The sequence below is a fragment of the Gobio gobio genome (genome assembly GCF_949357685.1).
Source record: "Gobio gobio genome assembly, chromosome: 10".
Classification (NCBI taxonomy): domain Eukaryota; kingdom Metazoa; phylum Chordata; class Actinopteri; order Cypriniformes; family Gobionidae; genus Gobio; species Gobio gobio.
The window spans coordinates 22,838,006-22,859,731 of record NC_137116.1 but is presented as its reverse complement, the minus strand read 5'-3'; the positions used below and the strand labels follow the sequence as shown (position 1 = coordinate 22,859,731).

At 39.1% G+C, this 21,726-nt stretch overlaps 1 protein-coding gene across 5 annotated transcripts in view; it reads left to right on the top strand.

Annotated features, from left to right (window-relative positions):
• The window catches only part of adam9a (ADAM metallopeptidase domain 9a), a 127,393-nt gene that overhangs the window by 79,832 nt on the left and 25,835 nt on the right, over positions 1-21,726 (top strand). For 2 of the 5 annotated variants that reach the window (XM_079827910.1, XM_079827911.1), the window contains exons 6-12: positions 1,649-1,868; positions 6,487-6,552; positions 6,840-6,869; positions 7,078-7,247; positions 10,105-10,186; positions 10,322-10,455; positions 10,540-10,711. In XM_079827910.1, coding sequence (XP_079684036.1) covers positions 1,649-1,868; positions 6,487-6,552; positions 6,840-6,869; positions 7,078-7,247; positions 10,105-10,186; positions 10,322-10,455; positions 10,540-10,711 — 874 coding nt within the window. Of the gene's footprint in view, positions 1-1,648; positions 1,869-6,486; positions 6,553-6,839; positions 6,912-7,077; positions 7,248-10,104; positions 10,187-10,321; positions 10,456-10,539; positions 10,712-21,726 lie in introns of all 5 variants that reach the window. The other 3 variants (XM_079827907.1, XM_079827909.1, XM_079827908.1) reach the window with 2 other exon arrangements.

The following is a 21,726-nucleotide window of genomic DNA, read 5'->3' as shown; positions in this document are numbered from 1 at the left end:
GGCAATATCTTCCGCAAATAGAACATTCACTTCCATTGCTACGCGGATGACACCCAGCTCTACCTTTCCAGCAAACCAAACTCCACCCTCCCACCTTCTTCCCTTACCGACTGCCTCACCGAGCTCAAATTCTGGTTCTCCTCCAACTTCCTCAAACTAAACAGTGATAAAAGAGAAATTCTTCTAATTGGCACTTAATCAACCCTTTCAAAAGCTGACAATTTTTCCCTCACCATCGACCACTCCTCTGTCTCCCCCTCCCCCCAGGTTAAGAGTCTGGGTGTCATCCTCGACAGCACATTATCTTTTCAATCTCATGTCAATAACATCACCCGGTCTGCAAATTTCCACTTACGCAATATTAATCGCCTCCGCCTCCGCCCTTCCCTTTCTCCACACTCCACTGCATTCTTGTACACAGCCTTGTCACCTCCCGCATCAACTATTGTAACTCTCTTCTCTTTGGTCTACCTAACAAATACCTCCATAAACTACAACTGGTTCAGAACTCTGCAGCCCGAATCATCACCAGAACCCCCTCCATTCATCACATCACCCCAGTTCTGCAGCAACTTCACTGTCTCCCGGTCAAATTCCGCATAGACTTCAAAATCCTCCTGTTTGCGTTCAAGGCCATCCACTACCTTTCCCCTCCTTATCTGTCCCAACTCCTCCACATCGCCACCCCTTCCCGTTCCCTCAGATCTGCTTCATCTGTCCACCTCTCTGTCCCTCCCGCCCGCCTCGTCACTATGGGGAGCAGGGCTTTCAGCCGCTCTGCCCCTCAACTCTAGAACTCACTCCCACCGGACCTCAGGAAGCTGGACTCTCTCACGCTCTTCAAATCAAGACTAAAAACTCACCTATTCAGAATTGCGTATCCCACTTAACCATTTACATTGTCTTTCTTATCTGTTTCTTATTTCTTACTGTTTTTATTTTTATGTGTTGTACGGTGTCCTCGAGTGCCCAGAGAGGCGCCTTTAAATAAAATGTATTATTATTATTATTATTATTATTATTATTATTATTATTATTATTATTATTATTATTATTATTATTATTATTAACCTCACATGACAAGTGCTATGGGGAGCACATGACAAAAACAACCAATGGACAGACAGAACTAATGAAACATGAACCAATGAAAGCAAGGCACATATACTTAGGAAACACATGACAGGATCACATGAGGGGAGCAGGGAATCACATGACATGGAACCAGGGAACATGATGACAATTCTATGACAATTTTCAAAATTAAAGACAACCTAAACAGATGCGAGGAAATCTTTACTTTGGGCGACTAAATGTCTATCATTAGCCATTGGCTAATAAATTCATTGGCTAATAAATTATTTTTAGTCTATTTTACTCGCCAGTGTGTGTGTGTTAGAGGCTAAGTATAAGTTTAGCATAGATATATTTTCACATGCTAAACACGCTTGAGAGTTTCTAGAGGGTTGAATGACTAGAAAAGTCATGAAAATACATTGATCAGAAAGTGTGGGAATCCTGTATACACCTTTACTCAGTCATTCCCAAGATATAATATTAAATTGACTCTTTCTAGCAGTTTTCCAAAGCTCTCTGCTTGTCAAAATCTGTTATATGTTAATAAGTGAGTAACATGTATGTACCTTAGGGGTGTTATCAACACGGAGGGCACCAGTTTCGGTATTGAACCGTTGGAAGGTTCCTCCAGTGACGAGCACTTGGTGTATCGTTTGGAGGATGTAGAGACAGAACCTCTCACCTGTGGAACGCCTCACTTTCATAACCATGATGATGAAGCTTCACCAAGGCAACCTACAGACAGTCACGTCCATAACATCACCTTTGGTCAAAGCAGCCATCTAATCAGGGTGAGTCATTCCAAATCCTAATAATGACATGAGCAATTGCACAAGCTTTAGAGCACAGATAGTTAAAAGTGAATGTTGGACTCCTGCAAAAAGAAAATGTGTATGTGCATGTATGGTATAGTAGTGTACTTGTGCATGATGGTTCATTTACATGTGTTTAAATGGTGAACACTGTCATAACTGGATTTCTTGTAGTATTTCTGAATGTTATAAAACATCAAATTGTGTTTTAAAATTAAAGTCTATTTTAACAGTAAGAAATAAAAACAAAATCTGCATATAGTTTAGCATTGCCACTCTTCTCTTTTAGTGCATCCAGTAGAAAAACATACACTGTTAACTAAACTAAAGAAAAATAAGTGTTTTTCAGATAATAATAATAATAATAATAATACTAATAATAATAATAATAATAATAATTGGTTTAAGTTTAGTACAATGACAAATAAAGGGCAATAATTACACTTGTCAAGTCAACTTTATTTATATAGTGCTTAGTTTCAAACAAAGACTGTTCAGGGCTCCAGACTGCGACTAAAACGGTCGCGACCAAATGCATGACCGATTTGCGACCAAAAATATTAATTTGCGAGTGATATTTTTGCTGAGATCGCCATTGGTGACCAGTCTTGTTGTGTGTTTACGTAATAAAATGAGACAGCAAAGCAGCAAAGTTACAGAGGAAAAAACCTTGCCTAGTTGGAGCGCCAAAATACGCGTCAGAAACGAATGTCAAAACGGAAAATATCATGCTTTTTCAAAGCCCTCATCTCTATAAAGCAACAACACTGACGGCTGTGCCAGCTGGAGAGAGATAGAAAGCGACAGAGACGTGTCAATGAATGAATATCCAAGTACCCTACTCTACTTGTAAAAGTGGACGCCAACTAATCAGTAACAATTCTCGTTTTGAATTGATACTGATACTTATTCTCAATATATTTTACTCTTATTATATTATAACTTTTCTGTTACTGCCTTAACTTCACATGAATACGCAAAACGTATCACCGCCCTGCCCGAGGGGCTATTTTAAATACTGAATAAAATTCCTTTCTTGCTTTGCATTGTTGACTCTCTTAACTTGTTGTCTGAAGGAAAAATAAGATCACGGATGTTTTTGATCATGCTTATTTGTCCGCAGTGAAGTTTAGCGGATGTATGCGTGTGTGTGCGTGGATATTTTTGAGTGTGTTTCTGATGAGCGGATCATAACATTGTAAATAATTACGGGTGGATGAGAGATAAATAATTTATGTGTTGATATTATTAAAGACACGGAACTCTCATTTCACTGTAAAACGCAACGAACGTGCGTCACTCTTTCACTTTCAAAACCAGCGTCTATTCAGGGAAAACAAATCAAGGATAAGATATGCTTAGAGCACCTCCTAGTGGACAGTATATATAACGCAAAGGGAAAATCCTACATGAGATATTGCTTACAAATTTAACAGTTTTACCTAAAAAATATACACTAACTTAATAGAAATGATTCTGATAAGAATTGTCCAACATAGTGATTGGAAATATCAACATGTTTAAAACTTTTTTCTTCAGGTTCTAATTTGCCAAATTTACCAAATTAACAAAAGGAAGGAAATAAAGTGAAGTAAAATGTGGGAGCGTTTTAGTGAAGTAGTTTAACCTAGTGAAGTAGTTTAACCTAGTGAAGTAGGTTAACAAGACAAATCAAGTGTTGGGTTGCCTATGTGATGTGTAACAGCTGTGAAGCGCTCTATGTATATGACAATAAATTAATAAAGCCTATAGTGGAGAAAACTGCGAAAATCGCTCTGTGTGTGTGGTGTTGTTAAAATGTTAATAGGCGCATAGATTTAAGTTGTTTCAGTTCTAAACAGGCAAAAAAGACAAAAAAATTATGTTTTACTTAACCTGTTGTCTTAATGAGAAAGAATGGAAGAAGCAAAAAATGAAATTCAGCACCGCCCATATAATTGCACATGAAAAATTAAAATGCGTTTATTCTTTTGTGGCACTTGAAAAAATTATTTGGCGCCTATGTTTTTCCCTTATAGGAGCCAATGGCTCCTTAATTGATATTTTTGTCTGGAGCCCTGCTGTTTCAAAACAGTTTTACAGTGACAAACTGAAAAATAATGATCATGTGTTTTAATGAATTTGGTTTAATAACTGTGTAAAGTACATCAATTATGAAGTTAAATTCAGCTGTAAAGCAGGTCTGCAGAAAACAGTGGTCATCATCCAGCTCAGTTTTCATCCAATAGTGTCAGTGCAGTCAATTGAATGTTATTGCTGAATTTTAAATGTCCCCAACTTGTCACGGCTGGGTTGCAAAGATGAGGTGAATGTTTCTAATTGCAGCAGTTTAACTTCATTACAAGAACTTATTACAGAACAACCATGCATATCACAACAATAACGGACAACGGACAGAACAAAACACAGAGCTTAAAAAGACCAAACTAATTAACAAAATTAACCACATGTGTAACTGAATCAGTAACCAAGGCAACAAACACAGTAATTAACATAGGCAGGAAAACTAAAACAAAGGAAACACATGCATATCACATCAATAACGGACAACGGACAGAACAAGACACAGAGCTTAAAAACACTAAACTAAATTACAAAATGAACCACATGTTGTAATTGAATCAGTAACCAAGGCAACAAACACAGTAATTAACACAGGCAGGAAAACTAGAACCAAGGAAACATGCACCAAACACAGGTTATCACTACTCTCTTATCCATGTTAGGCTGCATGGAGGCGCAGGGAGTTCTTGCCCAGAACAGAACCATACCTGCAATCTAAACTACAGTGGGGAGAACAAGTATTTGATTTGCCGATTTTGCAGGTTTGCCCACTTACAAAGCATGTAGAAGTCTGTAATTTTTATCATACTCTTCAACGGTGAGTGATGGAATCTAAAACAAAAATCCAGAAAATCACATTGTATGATTTTTAAGTAATTAATTAGCATTTTATTGCATGACATAAGTATTTGATACATCAGAAAAGCAGAACTTAATATTTGGTACAGAAACCTTTGTTTGCAATTACAAAGATCATACATTTCCTGTAGTTCTTGACCAGGTTTGCACACACTGCAGCAGGGATTTTGGCCCACTCCTCCAAACAGACCTTCTCCAGATCCTTCAGGTTTCTGGGCTGTCACTGAGCAATACGGACTTTCAGCTCCCTCCAAAGATTTTCTATTGGGTTCAGGTCTGGAGATTGGCTAGGCCACTCCAGGACCTTGAGATGCTTCTTAAGCAGCCACTACTTAGTTGCCCTGGCTGTGTGTTTCGGGTCGTTGTCATGCTGGAAGACCCAGCCACGACCCATCTTCAATGCTCTTACTGAGGGAAGGAGGTTGTTGGCCAAGATCTCGCGATACATGGCCCCATCCATCCTCCCCTCAATACGGTGCAGTCGTGCTGTCCCCTTTGCAGAAAAGCATCCCCAAAGAATGATGTTTCCACCTCCATGCTTCACGGTTGGGATGGTGTTCTTGGGGTTGTACTCATCCTTCTTCTTCGTCCAAACACGGCGAGTGGAGTTTAGACCAAAAATCTCTATTTTTGTCTCATCAGACCACATGACCTTCTCCAACTCCTCCTCTGGATCATCCAGATGGTCATTGGCAAACTTCAGACGGGCCTGGACATGGGCTGGCTTGAGCAGGGGGACCTTGCGTGGATTTTAATCCATGATGGCGTAGTGTGTTACTAATGGTTTTCTTTGAGACTGTGGTCCCAGCTCTCTTAAGGTCATTGACCAGGTCCTGCCGTGTAGTTCTGGGCTGATCCCTCACCTTCCTAATGATCATTAAGTCCCCACAAGGTGAGATCTTGCATGGTGCCCCAGACCGAGGGAGGTTGACCGTCATCTTGAACTTCTTCCATTTTCTAATAATTTTGCCAACAGTTGTTGCCTTCTCACCAAGCTGCTTGCCTATTGTCCTGCAGCCCATCCCAGCCTTGTGCAGGTCTACAATTTTATCCTTGATGTCCTTACACAGCTCTCTGGTCTTGGCCATTGTGGAGAGGTTGGAGTCTGTTTGATTGAGTGTGTGGACAGGTGTCTTTTATACAGGTAACAAGTTCAAACAGGTGCAGTTAATACAGGTAATGAGTGGAGAACAGGAGGGTTTCTTAAAGAAAAACTAAACAGGTCTGTGAGAGCCGGAATTCTTATTGGTTGGTAGGTGATCAAATACTTGTCATGCAATAAAATGCTAATTAATTATTTAAAAATCATACAATGTGATTTTCTGGATTTTTAGATTCCGTCTCTCACAGTTGAAGTGTACCTATGATAGAAATTACAGACCTCTACATGCTTTGTAAGTAGGAAAACCTGCAAAATCAGCAGTGTATCAAATATTTATTCTCCCCACTGTATATGCTAATTGTCTATCACTTTGACGATGGTGATCCTGACAGAACTGTATTAAAATTATTATTATATTTTTTTTAATGGCATAATAAGAAGAATTTAATTTGAAAAGATAAATTATAATTGTTTAATTAATTGTTAATTAATTGTTAATTAATAATAGTTATGCTTGCCTTTGCAAACACAGCTGAAAATAACACTAAATTCTTTGTCTGTCTTTCCAAACAGAAAAAGAGGGCAGTGCTGCACCAGACACACTATGTGGAACTGCTTCTGGTGGTGGATAATGAGAGAGTAAGTCATGTAAATCTTCTCTCTCTACCAGCTTCTCTTTTCTCATTGTCTGATGGTTATGTTACACTCAAGGAAATGTCAGCCAGTAACACTTAAATTTAGAACAAATAGTGGAAGATAATTAAACGGAAGAGTGGAGACATTTATTAATCATTTGGAGACGTGTGGGATTAAAATGTGATCGCCCCTGCCTGGGTCATTAAAGCATCAATATGAGAATTGTCCAATGTGAGAAATGGCCAATTTCTGAAAGCCTTTCTTGTTTTTCATTTTTCTCTTTTCTACAGTATAACTACAAAAACAGGAATCATACAGCAGTACGTGAGGAGATGGTTCAGATTGCTAATTATGTTGATAGTGTAAGTTTTCTTGCATATTTTAAGATGGATGCAAAGAATGCCATTTATTCAATTCACATTTATTTGTCACATGTTAAAAATCATTATTTATATATCACTAAAAATTGTGATTATTAAGAGGCTTAGTGATTTTCTCACTTGATCTCTTTTTCCTGCTTCCCCTTAGATGTACATGGCTCTGAATATTCGTATTGTGTTGGTGGGGCTGGAGATCTGGACGATGCAGAATTTCATAAATACTGATGGCAGTGCTGGAGAGGTGCTGGGCCGCTTTACTCAATGGAGAGAGAAAGAGCTAGTTCACCTTCGTCGTCATGACAGTGCCCAGCTCATCCTGTACGGGCCTTTCTCTGTTACAATTTATATCAGATGTTAGAAGTGTGTCATGAGAACATATATAATATAATCAATAAATGAGTAGTAATATCACCCAAAGGAAGCTTGTACAGGGAACACAGGTAAAAGGACCTAATACAAAGCCTTGCTGCACACCAGAATTTACCATTACAAGTCTGAACTTAATTTCTCTGCAGCTTAGTCTGGGCGGACAGCTATTTTATAATAAGTATTTTTGACATAAAATGAAAAATTTAGATCTTTGATTATTCTTTTTACATGAGTCAAGATTTGGCTTTTTAAAAAGTGGTTTAAAACCCTCTCGAGTCGGCCGTCGCGCCGGCGTGATTGGCTTGCTTTTTTTCTTATCAGTGCCAAAGAGACTCAAATAACCCGTTTTTTATCATTCAGGCAAGTGTTATACATCATTATAATCTGTTAAGTTTCTATTTTTTTTTTAGTACAGTCACAATAAAAACAAATTGTTGTACTTTTTGCAAAATAAAGAAATCAAACATGATGCGCGATCTGCAGCCTCTCTGTCAAAGACGTTCATTCAGGTAGTCTTCAGAAAATGACCTCTAGCTTATTGAATACTTGTCTCACAAATATGAGACATATGTCTAAAGAAACGCTGAAATGTTAGGTTTTAAACACTGTAAACCAAATCAAAAACAAATATTCTGTGTTTATGTAATCCGTTTGAAAGCAGAGCGATGTTAGTCGTTCCTGAGCGGCTCATTATACACTAATGCGACCACGCCCACGAATCGTGCGCTCTATTGAGATTCAAATACTGAGGCGACGCCCACACACACATCAGCTCAAACAAACACATCGACAAACACATCGTGCACGAGGGCGCACTGAAGCTTTCTTTGTTTAAATTAGCAAAAAATGACTGTCAGATGTAAGTAATTACCTTTACAAACTATACATTATTTAAAAGATCTAAGGCTCAAGCTTCCAATTTTGACCTTTTGTTTTATTCTCAAAGTCATATAGTGACCGTAATTTGTTAATATGTGTCAGGAGTTTTGAATATGAAAACCGTCTGTACCTTCTAAAGATTGTAATACGAGCGTCAGCTGCTCTGATTCATAAAAAACTCTTCATACTTCATACTGGCAGCCGGAGGGCGCACCGTGCTCATGTAGTCCATATATAGCACGCATGAAGAAGATCATGTGACATTCTCTGACATAAACAGCTTCCAGAAATCGCTCTAACATGCAGATAGACACTTTTGAAGATAATAAACACACAATCGCGACAATATATGGCTTATCTGTGTTATTTATACCATGTTGGGTGTTTTCATAATAGATTATATTTATAATGCAATGCTACTCGAGCTTTTATAATTATGCAGAATATTGTAAAATATATTTTCTGTCTGATTTTGTGATCCAAAGCCAAATGAGATCACATAAGGTTATTTAAAACATTTGACTTGTGATATAAAGTAAGTTTGGAGTAAAAACATGGTTTTAATCTCATTTAATCTCATTTTTTTAAATCCGTGCATAAACATTTTTCTCTCAAAAATACAAGCATGTACATACATGTTACTCACATATTATGGTAGCCCGGTTTGTGCTGAATACAGTGTAATTACACTTTTGCCATTAATGTGTTTATAAGCAACTGAAAAAAACACAAATGTCAGAGCATGTCAAAACTTCTAAAGGGCCCCAAAACAGCTCAGACTCCTAGGGGTTAATAACTGATATATGTATAAAAGTTTTAGGGACATGTTCTAAGTGAGGGAACAAGTCAATAGGTCAACAGGTCAATACTCACATTACTTGCATTCTTTAAAGGTCCCATTCCGCATGATCCCATTGTTCAAACTTTAGTTAGTGTGTAATGTTGCTGTTAGAGCATAAATAATACCTGTAAAATTATAAAGCTCAAAGTTCAATGCCAAGCGAGATATTTTATTTAACAGAAGTTCCCTTTCAAAGCCTACAGCGAACGGCTGGCTTGGACTACATCCTGGTACTTCCTGCTATAATTACGTCAGTAGAGCAGTAGAACAGACTAACCTCCGCCCACAAAGAAACGCGAAAAAGGGGGCGCGGTCTTGTTGCTGTCCCACGTGGAGAAGCGGACGGTCGCGTGGAGAAAAGGAACTGTTGCGTTGAGTGTGTTTATCGCCATGTCGTCGAGACGCTGTTATTTTCATCCAGGAGTCAAATCACCTTTGTTTGGCTTTCCCAGGGACGCTGTAGAGATTGTTGAACGCATTCATCTCTACGTTAAGAGGCGTGATCTTTCCAACATGCGCTAAGCTGCTGTCGAATCACAACACAGGAACTGCTGGCACGTGCGCTAAGCTGCGGTCGAATTACAACACGGTAAGCGCTGGCACAATCAGAACTCGTTACGTATTTCTGAAGGAGGGACTTTATAGAACAGGGAAATCACCAGCCGTTTTTAGGACAGTGGAAACAGCGGTACACAGATAAGTACATTGTGTGAAAAATACTGTGTTTTTTTACACGCGAAACATGAACACATGTTATATTGCACACTGTAAACACAATCAAAGCTTCAAAAAAACACGAAGAACGGGACTGTTAAGGTAGATCTTGCGGTATTCAGGACTTGCTTGTAGTTGGAGACGCTGTTTTTCCAAGCAAATTGAAAAACAGATTAGTGTTTGTGCTAGTAGCTCTCAATGAATGATCAGTGCCCAAAAGAGACTTTACAATGCAATACTTTGCATTGTAAAGTATATCTTCAAAAGATCACGAAAAATCCAGTTTTCCATTGTGTCCACTAGATTTGTTGTGATGTGTAGTTATGGCTGCAGAAATTGCCTGTCTGATTATCTTTCTTTCTCTTTTCACAGAAAGAAAGGATTTGGTGGAACAGCAGGCATGGCTTTCGTTGGCACAGCTTGTTCCAGAAGTCATGGTGGTGGAATTAATGCGGTATGATGTCTCTGATCAACTTCTCATATGCTACAGATACTCACACACACTGTTAGTCAGTGTCTGCTGAACAGTGACTTTCACCAGTATCTAAATATCTGTCTTTGTATGTATATGTGTGCATTTTCCCCTCAGTTCACCAATAATAATGTGATGTCATTTTCCTCCATCGTGGCTCATGAGCTGGGTCACAATCTTGGGATGAACCATGATGATGGCCGAAACTGTAAATGCGATGTCACGCATTGCATTATGAACTCAGGGGCAACGTGAGTGTTTTTTGTGTATGTTTAAGTTTTTCAAATTTCAGTATGCTGTGAGATTTCTATTTTGACCCGTTTTTTTGTCCTCAGTGGTTCTCGTAACTTTAGCAGCTGTAGTGCTGATGACTTTGAGAAGATGATCTTGAACTCAGGTGGCCGCTGTCTGCTGAACACACCACGGCCGGACGAGGCATACAGCACCCCCTTCTGTGGGAACAAGCTGGTGGATGTGGGCGAAGAGTGTGACTGTGGATCAGAAGAGGTGAGTTGTCATTCCAGATCATTTTAGTTATTTGGTGAAGAGAGCTGATCGTCTTTTCATGTTTCTAAAGAACGTGCTAATTGTTGACTGATTTAGTAACCAACTCTGCTGTTGAGCCAGTGATGTTAAAGGTCATGAAGACCAGGGCTGCAACAACTAATTAATAAAATCAGTTCTAAGTAATAATGATTATAATCGTAATAATAAACACAGCAACAAAAAGAAACGTCCTCTCATTTTCAACTGCTTTTATTTCCAACAAATGTCTTAAAGTGTAAATATTTGTATGAACATAAAAACAGACAGTTGATGAATAGAATTAGAATAATGAGTCCCTTAACCCCTAGGAGTCTGAGCTGTTTTGGGGCCCTTTAGAAGTTTTGACATGCTCTGACATTTGTGCTTTTTTCAGTTGCTTATAAACACATTAATGGCAAAAGTGTAATTACACTGTATTCAGCACAAACTGGGCTACCGTAATATGAGAGCAACATATATGTACATGCTTGTATTTTTGAGAGAAAAATGTTTATGTGCATGGTTTTTGAGAAAAAAACATTTGTTTTAAAATTAAGGCCTCAAAACACACAATAGATAAGTGTCCACAAGTCTTTTGACTAATGGGTGTTGTTGCCTAGAGTTTTTGCTTCAAACTGATGTGAGAATCATTGAGCCTACTCATTCACATAAAACAATACACTGATTTAAAATTTGTAAGACAGTTTTTCTTCACTAAGCCTGTATGCGAGGAGACGTGATAACTAATGAATAATGCTGGAATCACACCAGCATTAGTGCGGCAGTGGCTCAGTGGTTCATGTAGGTTGTCTACAAACCGGAAGGTTGGTGGTTCGATCCCCGGTTCCACCTGACCAAGTGTCGAGGTGTCCATGAGCAAGGCACCTAACCCCAGCTGCTCCCGACGGGCTGGATGGCACCTTGCATGGCTGACACCGCCGTCGGTGTGTGAATGGGTGAATGTGAGGCAATGTGTAAAGCGCTTTGGATGGCCATTGGTCTGTTAAAAGCGCTATATAAATGCAGTCCATTTACCTCAGAGGACAAAAGAACATAATAGCCCGCCTAATGACCTGCATAATGAATGAGCTTCAGGTATGTGACTGAGAGAGCAAAAAAATGCTAGTCTTATTTAGTTGATATTGTACTTATCTAGTAAATGCATCTTGATTTAAGAATGTTTAAATATTTAGACTAGAAACAAGACAAACATTTACTAAAAAGGAAAACAATTCTTGAAAGTTTTTTGAAAGTAGTCTCATGCTAAAAAATTAAATAATTAAAATTAAGATACAATTTATACAAAACGAAATTCATTTTAAAGAAAGCAATTAACTTTCTACAAAACAAAAACATATTTTATTATTATTATTCGTGCACACGCTGCGGCTTCTCTCTCTCCAGACAGAACGGTGTTTTCGTGTTTTCTATCTTGTGAGTCAGTGTTTTTGTACGTCCTCGTCGCGTCTATCTGTTCTAAAATGTGCATACAGTCGTGAGTTTCTGCTCAACATCGGCAGAGCCACATCTTTAGAGATAAACCTCACGCACGCTGAAGCTCGGGCTGCACTGACCGGTCGGCCTTCAACATCACCGACCCCCACACGGCATGAGATTAAGCAGAAGGGGGGTAAGCGTGAGCGTATCCGGGCTAGGCTAGCCCCACAATAAACTGGATTACATACGATTACTGCTGTTGTGTCTTTGTTTGCGCTGTGTACTCAATGCGCGTCACTGACGCTTTTCATATGATAGGAAAATATCTAAAAATAATGCTATAAACAACACTTACTCAAAACTCGTTCATCTCAACAGCTGTAATGGTACATTACATGTGTTACAAAGTTGTTAGAATAAGGAGAAAGACGGGCTCGGCGTGACTGGGACTCGTGTTTATTCAGAACTCTCAGATACAAACAAAATAAACTTGTGCTGACAGCGCTCTCACAACTCAGCAATCGCTCCGTCTCTGGTCCGTGATGTCCGGTTTGCGAAAGAATCATTCTTTTGAACCGGTTCTTTTTAGTGAACCGGTCGAACCAGTTCACCAAATCGGACTGAATCGTTCTAAACGGTTTGCGTCTCGAGTCAGCGCTGATCCATAATTCATCTCTGGCAGGCTCGTACCTCGTAGACCTCGTTAAACCACGCCCCCTCCGCTACAAGATCTGATACTCATTTCAAATTCAAAGATGTCAAGCAATCACAACAGTGGCTGTTTTTACTGAAGTCTCACAGCAGACACGCCCCTTGAAACAGGGCATTCAGCCAGAGGGCAAACATCAGTATAGAAAAAATGGCTTTTATTTCTAAATTATGACATTTCATGATGTAAAAATCATACTAACAATATAAGTACACCTCAGAATACATTATAAAATAAAATAAAAAATCCATGCCATGGGACCTTTAAGATGCAATTTATACAAAATTAAATTAATTTAAAGAAAGCAATTCACAAACCAAAAAAAATTACTTTCTACAAAACAAAACTCCAGAATCATTTCTGACAAACTTTGATATTAAATAATAAAAAAAAAACATTAGGCTATAATATTTAAACATCAATATGTATTACTGATACTATATTTATCGCATCTGAGCAGTCGTTTGCGAATAAAAGCTTTATTGATGTGACACTAGGGTCTTTTACAATAAACACGTTATAATCTGTCCAAAACAGGCCAATTAAATATTGTCTAAACAGTCTTGCGTGTATGGCATTTTATGTTGCAGCAGGATTCATATTTAAATGGTCTTTTTGCATTTAATATTCACAGATGCTAATGGAATGAACATTGCATGTACCTTAAAATCATGGTACATGGAAAAAAAACCCCGAACCGTTTGGTTCGCTTGTCTCGGTTCGGAGTGTGTGCGTTGCACGGTTCGACACATGCGCAATGTATCCTCGTGCCCGTATGTTACCTCAGACAGTGGGTGTCCTTATCGTGCGAAATAAGAGGTGTGTGTGTGTGTGTGTGTGTGTGTGTGGACATACAGTAAAGTAAAAGTGGAGTGCTGCAGGTCACGTCACGTGTAGAAATGCAAGTGGGAGAGATAAGGAAGGCTGTCCGGAGTTGGAGGATGTGCCAGCAGGGCAGATGCAGTGCGGAGAGCGGGAGCCGCGCGCGGCCGTTGCGCATACACACAATGGCAGTGTCTGTCTCGCGCAGCTGAACCGTGGCTCGTGTATTGCAAATACAGACAAATATTGTCCATTCTGTCACATTTTCCGGTGTTCTCCTCCGACCCCTGTCTGTCTCATGCTTTGATTTACGATGGGCAGCATATATCTGCAAGGCGCATAGTGCAAGCCTAGGGTTCGGGTTCGGTGGAAAAAAATTCTGAGGTTCGGCAGAAACCGAACCCCGTCAAAAAGCCCAATATTCGGCCGAATCCGAACCCGAACCCTGGATTCGGTGCATCCCTAGTATTGACGCGAAAACCCTAGAAATTAAATTGAGCATATTTACACATAAAAAAAACAAGTTATAAATCATTTATATTGTTTTTAATAAAATAATAATAATAAGGTATTAAGAAAATTACCTTGTATCTGCTAATTCTATTAATCAGTGTTAAAATAAAAAAAAAGAAGAAACCGCGTTTCCATATTTCATTTCTGGTTTAAAAAAGGAAAACGGAATGGACGCAAAAGCGTCCTCAGTCTGACTATTATACTATTAAACTATAAGCTTATGTTACGGAAAATAATGCGATCAACTTAGGTGATCAATGAGTCTGTTTAAACAAAAGTCGCTTGTTGGAACAACAGCATTAGCCTAACATGAAAACATTGAGTGGATATATGGACATACAAAATAACCCACTTTAACATTTCAATTATTTCAAATAGCCACATGAGACATGCATATTCATGAATAACATTACATGAAAATCGCGTTGAACATATTATTTATAGAACATGTGTCAGTGCGCTCTTTGCAGAAGCAGAACGTTCATGCATGGCGGGCCATCTCTAGACAAAAAAATATTTTCATACGCTAAATATAATGGCAAACTTGAGTTTAACACCTGTGATTTTGAACAATTAGGCCTAATATCACAAAGCTATAGCCTATATTCCACGATACAGGCAGTTAGGCCTAGAGTTTTAATGAAAATCGCTTTGAATTTAGAAAAACCTGCTGAGGCAACATTTCTCAACTTAGTCTCAAGAGAATCGAGAGAGCCAGAATTTTTGTTTTTTATTTGATTAACACAAAAACAAATAGTGTCTGTTGTGAGTTTACGTCAGGGCACGTCAGCCAGCCCAGAGCTGTAGTATGTGAGTGAGTGAGTGAGTGAGTGAGTGAGTGAGTGAGTGAGTGAGTGAGTGAGTGAGTGAGTGAGTGAGTGAGTGAGTGAGTGAGTGAGTGAGTGAGTGAGTGAGTGAGTGTGAGTGTGAGTGAGTGTGAGTGAGTGAGTGAGTGAGTGAGTGAGTGAGTGAGTGAGTGAGTGAGTGAGTGAGTGAGTGAGTGAGTGAGTGAGTGAGTGAGTGAGTGAGTGAGTGAGTGAGTGAGTGAGTGAGTGAGTGAGTGAGTGAGTGAGTGAGTGAGTCTGCTGCCTACTGAACAGAGGGTCGCAGGAAGAAGAATCTGAAGTGCCGGTGTTTCGGCTTAAAAAAACCCGCCAAAATGATCCAAAACCAGCCCAATTTTTACCCACCCGCCCAAACCCATTTTTGCCCCGGGAAACTGCCCAATATGGCAACCCTGGATAAGCTACATGCTATGAACTGCGTTAGCCAGGGTGCGCGCACCTCCAAAGGAAAACAAAAGCGCGTAGCCTAAGACCGGAAGTCAACCGTTTCAGTGGAAAAAATGTCAAAATAAAAGACAATAAAATTTTTCTGTAACAAAATATTAGAGGTCGACCGATTCATAAATCCACACCGATAGTTTTTTCCGGGTTGCGTCCGTTGCTGGAGCGGCAGAGACGGGTGCGCTGTCATTACACAGTACAAGAGCTCTGAGAAGGTCTGCTTGCATTATATAGCACGAGAGGGGCCTCTAGAGGCCAAATAACAACTCACTGACGCCTCATTTTGTTTACATTCACACGTGAGGCTGCACGGAGAGAATTGACACATCAGATGCGCGTTTAAAACACGACAGAGAAACGGTATGAATACAGAACACTACAGTGCTTGTTGCCAAATCAAAGTAATTCATTTGTTGACTAGATGCTGCATTAGCAGGTAAATAAACAGCAGTGTGTATGTTTGTCGATGAGGCTGAGATGAGGCTAACATTAGTAGTACCTCAAGCAGTTAAAACTATGTGATAAAAACACAAGCAAATCCGACCCAAATGTTGCATATATAAAATTAGTGACGTGAGAAAGCAAACTGTATCATGTTGCATATATAAAATTAGTGACGTGAGAAAGCAAACTGTATCATCATGCTGCCGAAAGAAAGCAGAAGTGCACTCGTTTTTTATTAGATAACGTTAATCGCCTTCTAAAAAAGCAGACTGTTTGGATTTGTATGAAATGGTACCACTTTTAGAGCTGCAACTAACGATTATTTTTTCTGTCGACTAATCTAACGATTATTTTTTCGATTAGTCGACTAATCTAACGATTATTTTTCCGGATTAATCTTATGATTCTTTTTACTGATTATTGTACTTCAAAGAGGGTAGTGAATTTGTATATTATTTTAACATGAAATCAATGAATGATGACAATATTAATTGTATTTCAGGAAGGGTAGTGTACATAGTAGGCTATGCCATTTTATAAAGAAATATATGAACACAAGAAGCTTTTTAAACATAATATATAATGATACTATTCATCATAAAATGTATACAGAGTAGGCCTAATTAGGAAAAGTTGTTTACTATAGTAGTTGAGTATGATTTACTTATTGATTTGTGTCAATAGTAAACAAAAATGCACTTGTATTTATCTGCAAAAGGTTCACATACAGGAGCTTTCAGCATAGTTTTAATATAGTATAACTAGTTTTTTAGTTATTTTGAAGATACATGTGCATAAACAACGACTAAAGCTGCCAGAAGTTTTAGCCCAAACTTCAAAGACACATTTAAATGATTAAAGCTAGAGGCATATCTTAACTTTAATGTTACTTTAATCATGCAAACTACCTATATACAGCATGTTATTATGCATATGTGTTTGGGACAGAGCGGAACCAGGTCGCATTAACAGCAGATATATGCAGCCCATAATAAATAAAAGCACGAGACGTACTGGGGTCGGAGAAGAACCCCGGAAAATGTGACCGTCTGTTGCAATACACGCGCCACGGTTCAACTGCGCGAGAGAACACTGGCAGGAGGGTTGCCAGGTTTACACAACAAAACCCACCCATTCGTTACTCAAAACTAGTCCAAAACAAGCCCAATCGCGTTTCGGGGAGGTTCTCTGGTAAACATCGCGTTCGGGGGGTTAAATATGTGTGTTTTTTTGCAGGGCTGCCGGCTAAAATTCTCATTCCCGGGGCTAAATATCACATAATTGGGATCGCTTCAACCCGCGGACATGAGACACAGCCCGCGGCAACAGTGTAGAAGTAGCCCAATTCCGCGGAAAAAACCGGGACTTGGCAACACTGACTGGCAGTGTGAAAGCTCCCGCTCTCCACGCGCACAGCACCTGCTCTGCCACCGCGCGCAATGTGAAACCGGCATTACAGAGCGAACAAAGCACAGTTTTACTCGGCTTCTGTTTAAAGTACTCCCACACTTTTGAATGTCGCGGTCTGGCTTTATATGATAAATGATCATTTTCACTATGCCCGGGAGCAGAAGCTGCCATTATTCTAGATCTTCTGTTCCATTCTAGAACGTAAATAATGTGCCGCCGACGCGTCGACGCATTTCACGCACGTCGACGTATTTTCGTAGTCGACGTCATCAACGACGTCGACGCGTCGTTGCAGCCCTAACCACTTTACAATAAGATTTCATTTGTAACATTAAAGGGTTAGTTCACCCAAAAATTAAAATTCTGTCATTAATTACTTACCCTCATGTCGTTCGACACCCGTAAGACCTCCGTTCATCTTCGGAACACAAATGAAGATATTTTAGTTGAAATCTGATGGCTCTGAAAGGCCTCCGTTGGCACAATGCACGGTTCACTCTCAAGACCCTTAAAAGGTACTAAAGACGTCGTTACAAAGTCCATCTCACTACAGTGGTTCTAAAATAACTTTATGAATCGGCGAGAATAGTTTTTGTGCGCAAAAAAACCCTAAATAACGACTTATATAGTGATGACGATTTCAAAACACGGCATTATGAAGCTTCGAAGCGTTATGAATTAGTGAGTCGAATTAGCAGTTTGGATCACCAAATTTCAGCAGTTTGGCGGTTTGACACGCGATCCGAATAAATAATTCTCGCCGATTCATAAAGTTATTTTAGAACCACGGTAGTGAGATGGACTTTGTAACAACGTCTTTAGTACCTTTTAAGGGTCTTGAGAGTGAACCATGCCATTGTGCCAATGGAGGCCTTTCAGAGCCATCAGATTTCAACTAAAATATCTTCATTTGTGTTCCGAAGATGAATGGAGGTCTTACGGGTGTCGAACGACATGAGGGTAAGTAATTAATGACAAAATTTTCATTTTTGGGTGAACTAACCCTTTAACAAAGGTTAATAAATGCTTTGGAAGTATTGTTCATTGTTATTATGTTACCTGTTAACATTGGTTAATGCACTATGAACTAACATGTATGATCAAGGTATAATTGTAGTGCTCATATTAATACATGCTGTAAAAATATATATTGCATAATGCTTATACACTGTGTGCAGAATTATTAGGCACGTTGATTTTCTGATCATATTTTTTTTCCAGGCACATTTGACCAATTCCAAACCACAGTAATCCTAATAACTACTATTAATTTAGTATTTAATAATGTATAAGTGATATATAATTGTTCATGAAGGCTGGAAATGAAAAACACCTTATATTCAGGTGTGCAGAATTATTAGGCATGTTTTCTTTTACAGATAAATTGAGCCAAAAAAGAGATTTAACTCAGACTGAAAAGTCAAAAATTATTAAATGCCCATGAGAAGGATGCAATACGAATGCAATACTAGACATTGCAGTTAAGGCATGACCACTGGAGAGTGAAATGCTCGTTGGGTCAGCAGGGTCAGACAAAAACATGTGGCGGAAAAGGAGCCATTGGCTCCTATAAGGGAAAAACTTAGGCGCCAAATAATTTTTTCAAGTGCCACAAAAGAATAAACGCATTTTAATTTTTCATGTGCAATTACATGGGCGGTGCTGAATTTCATTTTTGGTTTCTTCCATTCTTTCTCATTAAGACAACAGGTTAAGTAAAACATATTTTTTTTGTCTTTTTTGCCTGTTTAGAACTGAAACAACTTAAATCTAGGCGCCTCTTAACATTTTAACAACACCACACACACACACACACACAGAGCGATTTTCGCAGTTTTCTCCACTATAGGCTTTATTAATTTATTGTCATATACATAGAGCGCTTCACAGCTGTTAAGGCCCATATATAATTCTGCGTCGAGAGTACGCCGTAGTGTACGCCGTAGGCTATGCGCGTAGCCGACGCCGTCGTGAGCATTTATACTTCTGCGCTGTTGTCTGCGTCAATGTGCAATTCCACATGCAGACGCTAGTAGGCAGTGTCCTCTGGCATGTTGGTGTAATCAAGACAACAGCCGAAGAAGAAGCAGTTTGTTGTGTAAATTGAGACTAAATTGGCCTTACATTTTTGGAGAGGTGCGCGTCAGGGTACGGCGTAGGGTACGGCGTATCCAACGCGTCTATGCGTAGGGTACGCCGTACCCTCTGCGTGCACTTGACGCAGAAGTATAAATTGGCCTTTACACATCACATAAGCTACCCAACACTTGACTTGTCTTGTTAAACTACTTCACTAAAACGCTCCCACATTTTACTTTACTTTATTTCCTTTCTTTTGTTAATTTGGTAAATTTGGCAAATTAGAACCTGAAGAAAAAAGTTTTAAACATGTTGATATTTCCAATCACTATGTTGGACAATTCTTATCAGAATCATGTCTATTAAGTTAGTGTATATTTTTTAGGTAAAACTGTTAAATTTTTAAGCAATATCTCATGTAGGATTTTGCGTTATATATACTGTCCACTAGGAGGTGATCTAAGCATATCTTATCCTTGATTTGTTTTCCCTGAATAGACGCTGGTTTTGAAAGTGAAAGAGTGACGCACGTACGTTGCGTTTTACAGTGAAATTAGAGTTCCGTGTCTTTAATAATATCAACACATTAATTATTTATCTCTCATCCACCCGTTATTATTTACAATGTTATGATCCGCTCATCCACGCACACACATAGATCCATTAAACTGCAGACAAATAAGCATGATCAAAAACATCCGTGATCTTATTTTTCCTTCAGACAACAAGTTAAGAGAGTCAACAATGCAAAGCAAGAAAGGAATTTTATTCACTATTTAAAATAGCCCGTAGGGCAGGGCGGTGATACGTTTAGCGTATTCCTGTGAAGTTAAGGCAGTAACAGAAAAGTTTAATAAGAGTAAAATATATTGAGAATAAGTATCAGTATCAATTAAAAACGAGAATTGTTACTGATTAGTTGGCATCCACACAGCCTTCCTGCACTTTTACAAGTAGAGTAGGGTACTTGGATATTCATTCATTGACACGTCTCTGTCGCTTTCTATCTCTCTCCAACTGGCACAGCCGTCAGTGTTGTTGCTTTATAGAGATGAGGGCTTTGAAAAAGCATGATATTTTCCGTTTTGACATCCGTTTCTGACGCGTATTTTGGCGCTCCGACTCAGCGAGGTTTTTTCCTCTGTAACTTTGCTGCACGTCGTCTCATTTTATTACGTAAACACACAACAAGACTGGTCGCCAATGGCAAAAATATCACTCGCAAATTAATATTTTTGGTCGCAAATGCGACCGTTTTAGTCGCAGTCTGGAGCCCTGCTTATGGTTATTTACAAAACATAATCCCCCAGCCTTCATAATAACAAAAAGTTTCTTAGCACATATTACAGAAAGAGATACAATGATAACAATAGAGTTATACACAGAATCCAATACTTGATAATGAAGATACTAGGAGGTGAAGGGGTGGAGGTGGATGTAAATGTCTGTGCGACAGACTGAGGAACATGAGTTTGAATGAGTTAGCGATCGGCTCTCTTTTTTTCTTATCAGTGCCAAAGAGACTCAAATAACTCTGTTGTTTTTTTATAATTCATGCAAGTGTTATACATTATATTCTGTTAAGTTTCTATTTTTTTTTTGTGTACAGTCACAATAAAAACTAATTGTTGTGCTTTTTGCAAAATAAGGGAAACAAACATGATTCGCCATCTTCAGCCTCTCTGTAAATGATGTCTAATCTGATTCTCTGCAGAAAATGACCTGTAGCTTAGTGAAAACTTGACACACAAACATGAGACATATATCTAAAGAAACGTTGAAATGTCAGGTTTTAAATCATGTAAATCAAAACGAAAACAAATATTCTGTGTTTATGTAATCTGTGTGAAAAGAGGGAGATGTCAGTCGACTAATTACTGACTCATTATCCGCTAATGCGGCCACGCCCACGGACCGCACGCTCATTCAGATTCAAATACAGGCAATCCGTGCATCGACGCCCACACACACATCAACTCATACAAACACAACTAGAATGACAAATATTGGCCCAATATATACCTCTTACTGGGACCTTGGTTTCCAAATGAGATGCAAAATTTGCTCTCATCAGAAGAGAGGACTGGACCACTGAGCAACAGACCAGTTCTTTATTTCTTTAGTCCAGGAAAGACGCTTCTGACGACATTTGAAGCCCATGTCCAGGATCTGTCTGTGTGTGGTGGCTCTTGATGCAGTAACTCCAGCCTCAGTCCACTCCTTGTGAAGCTCCCCCACACATTTAAATGGCCTTTTCCTGACAATCTTCTCCAGGCTGCGGTCATTCCTGCAGCTTA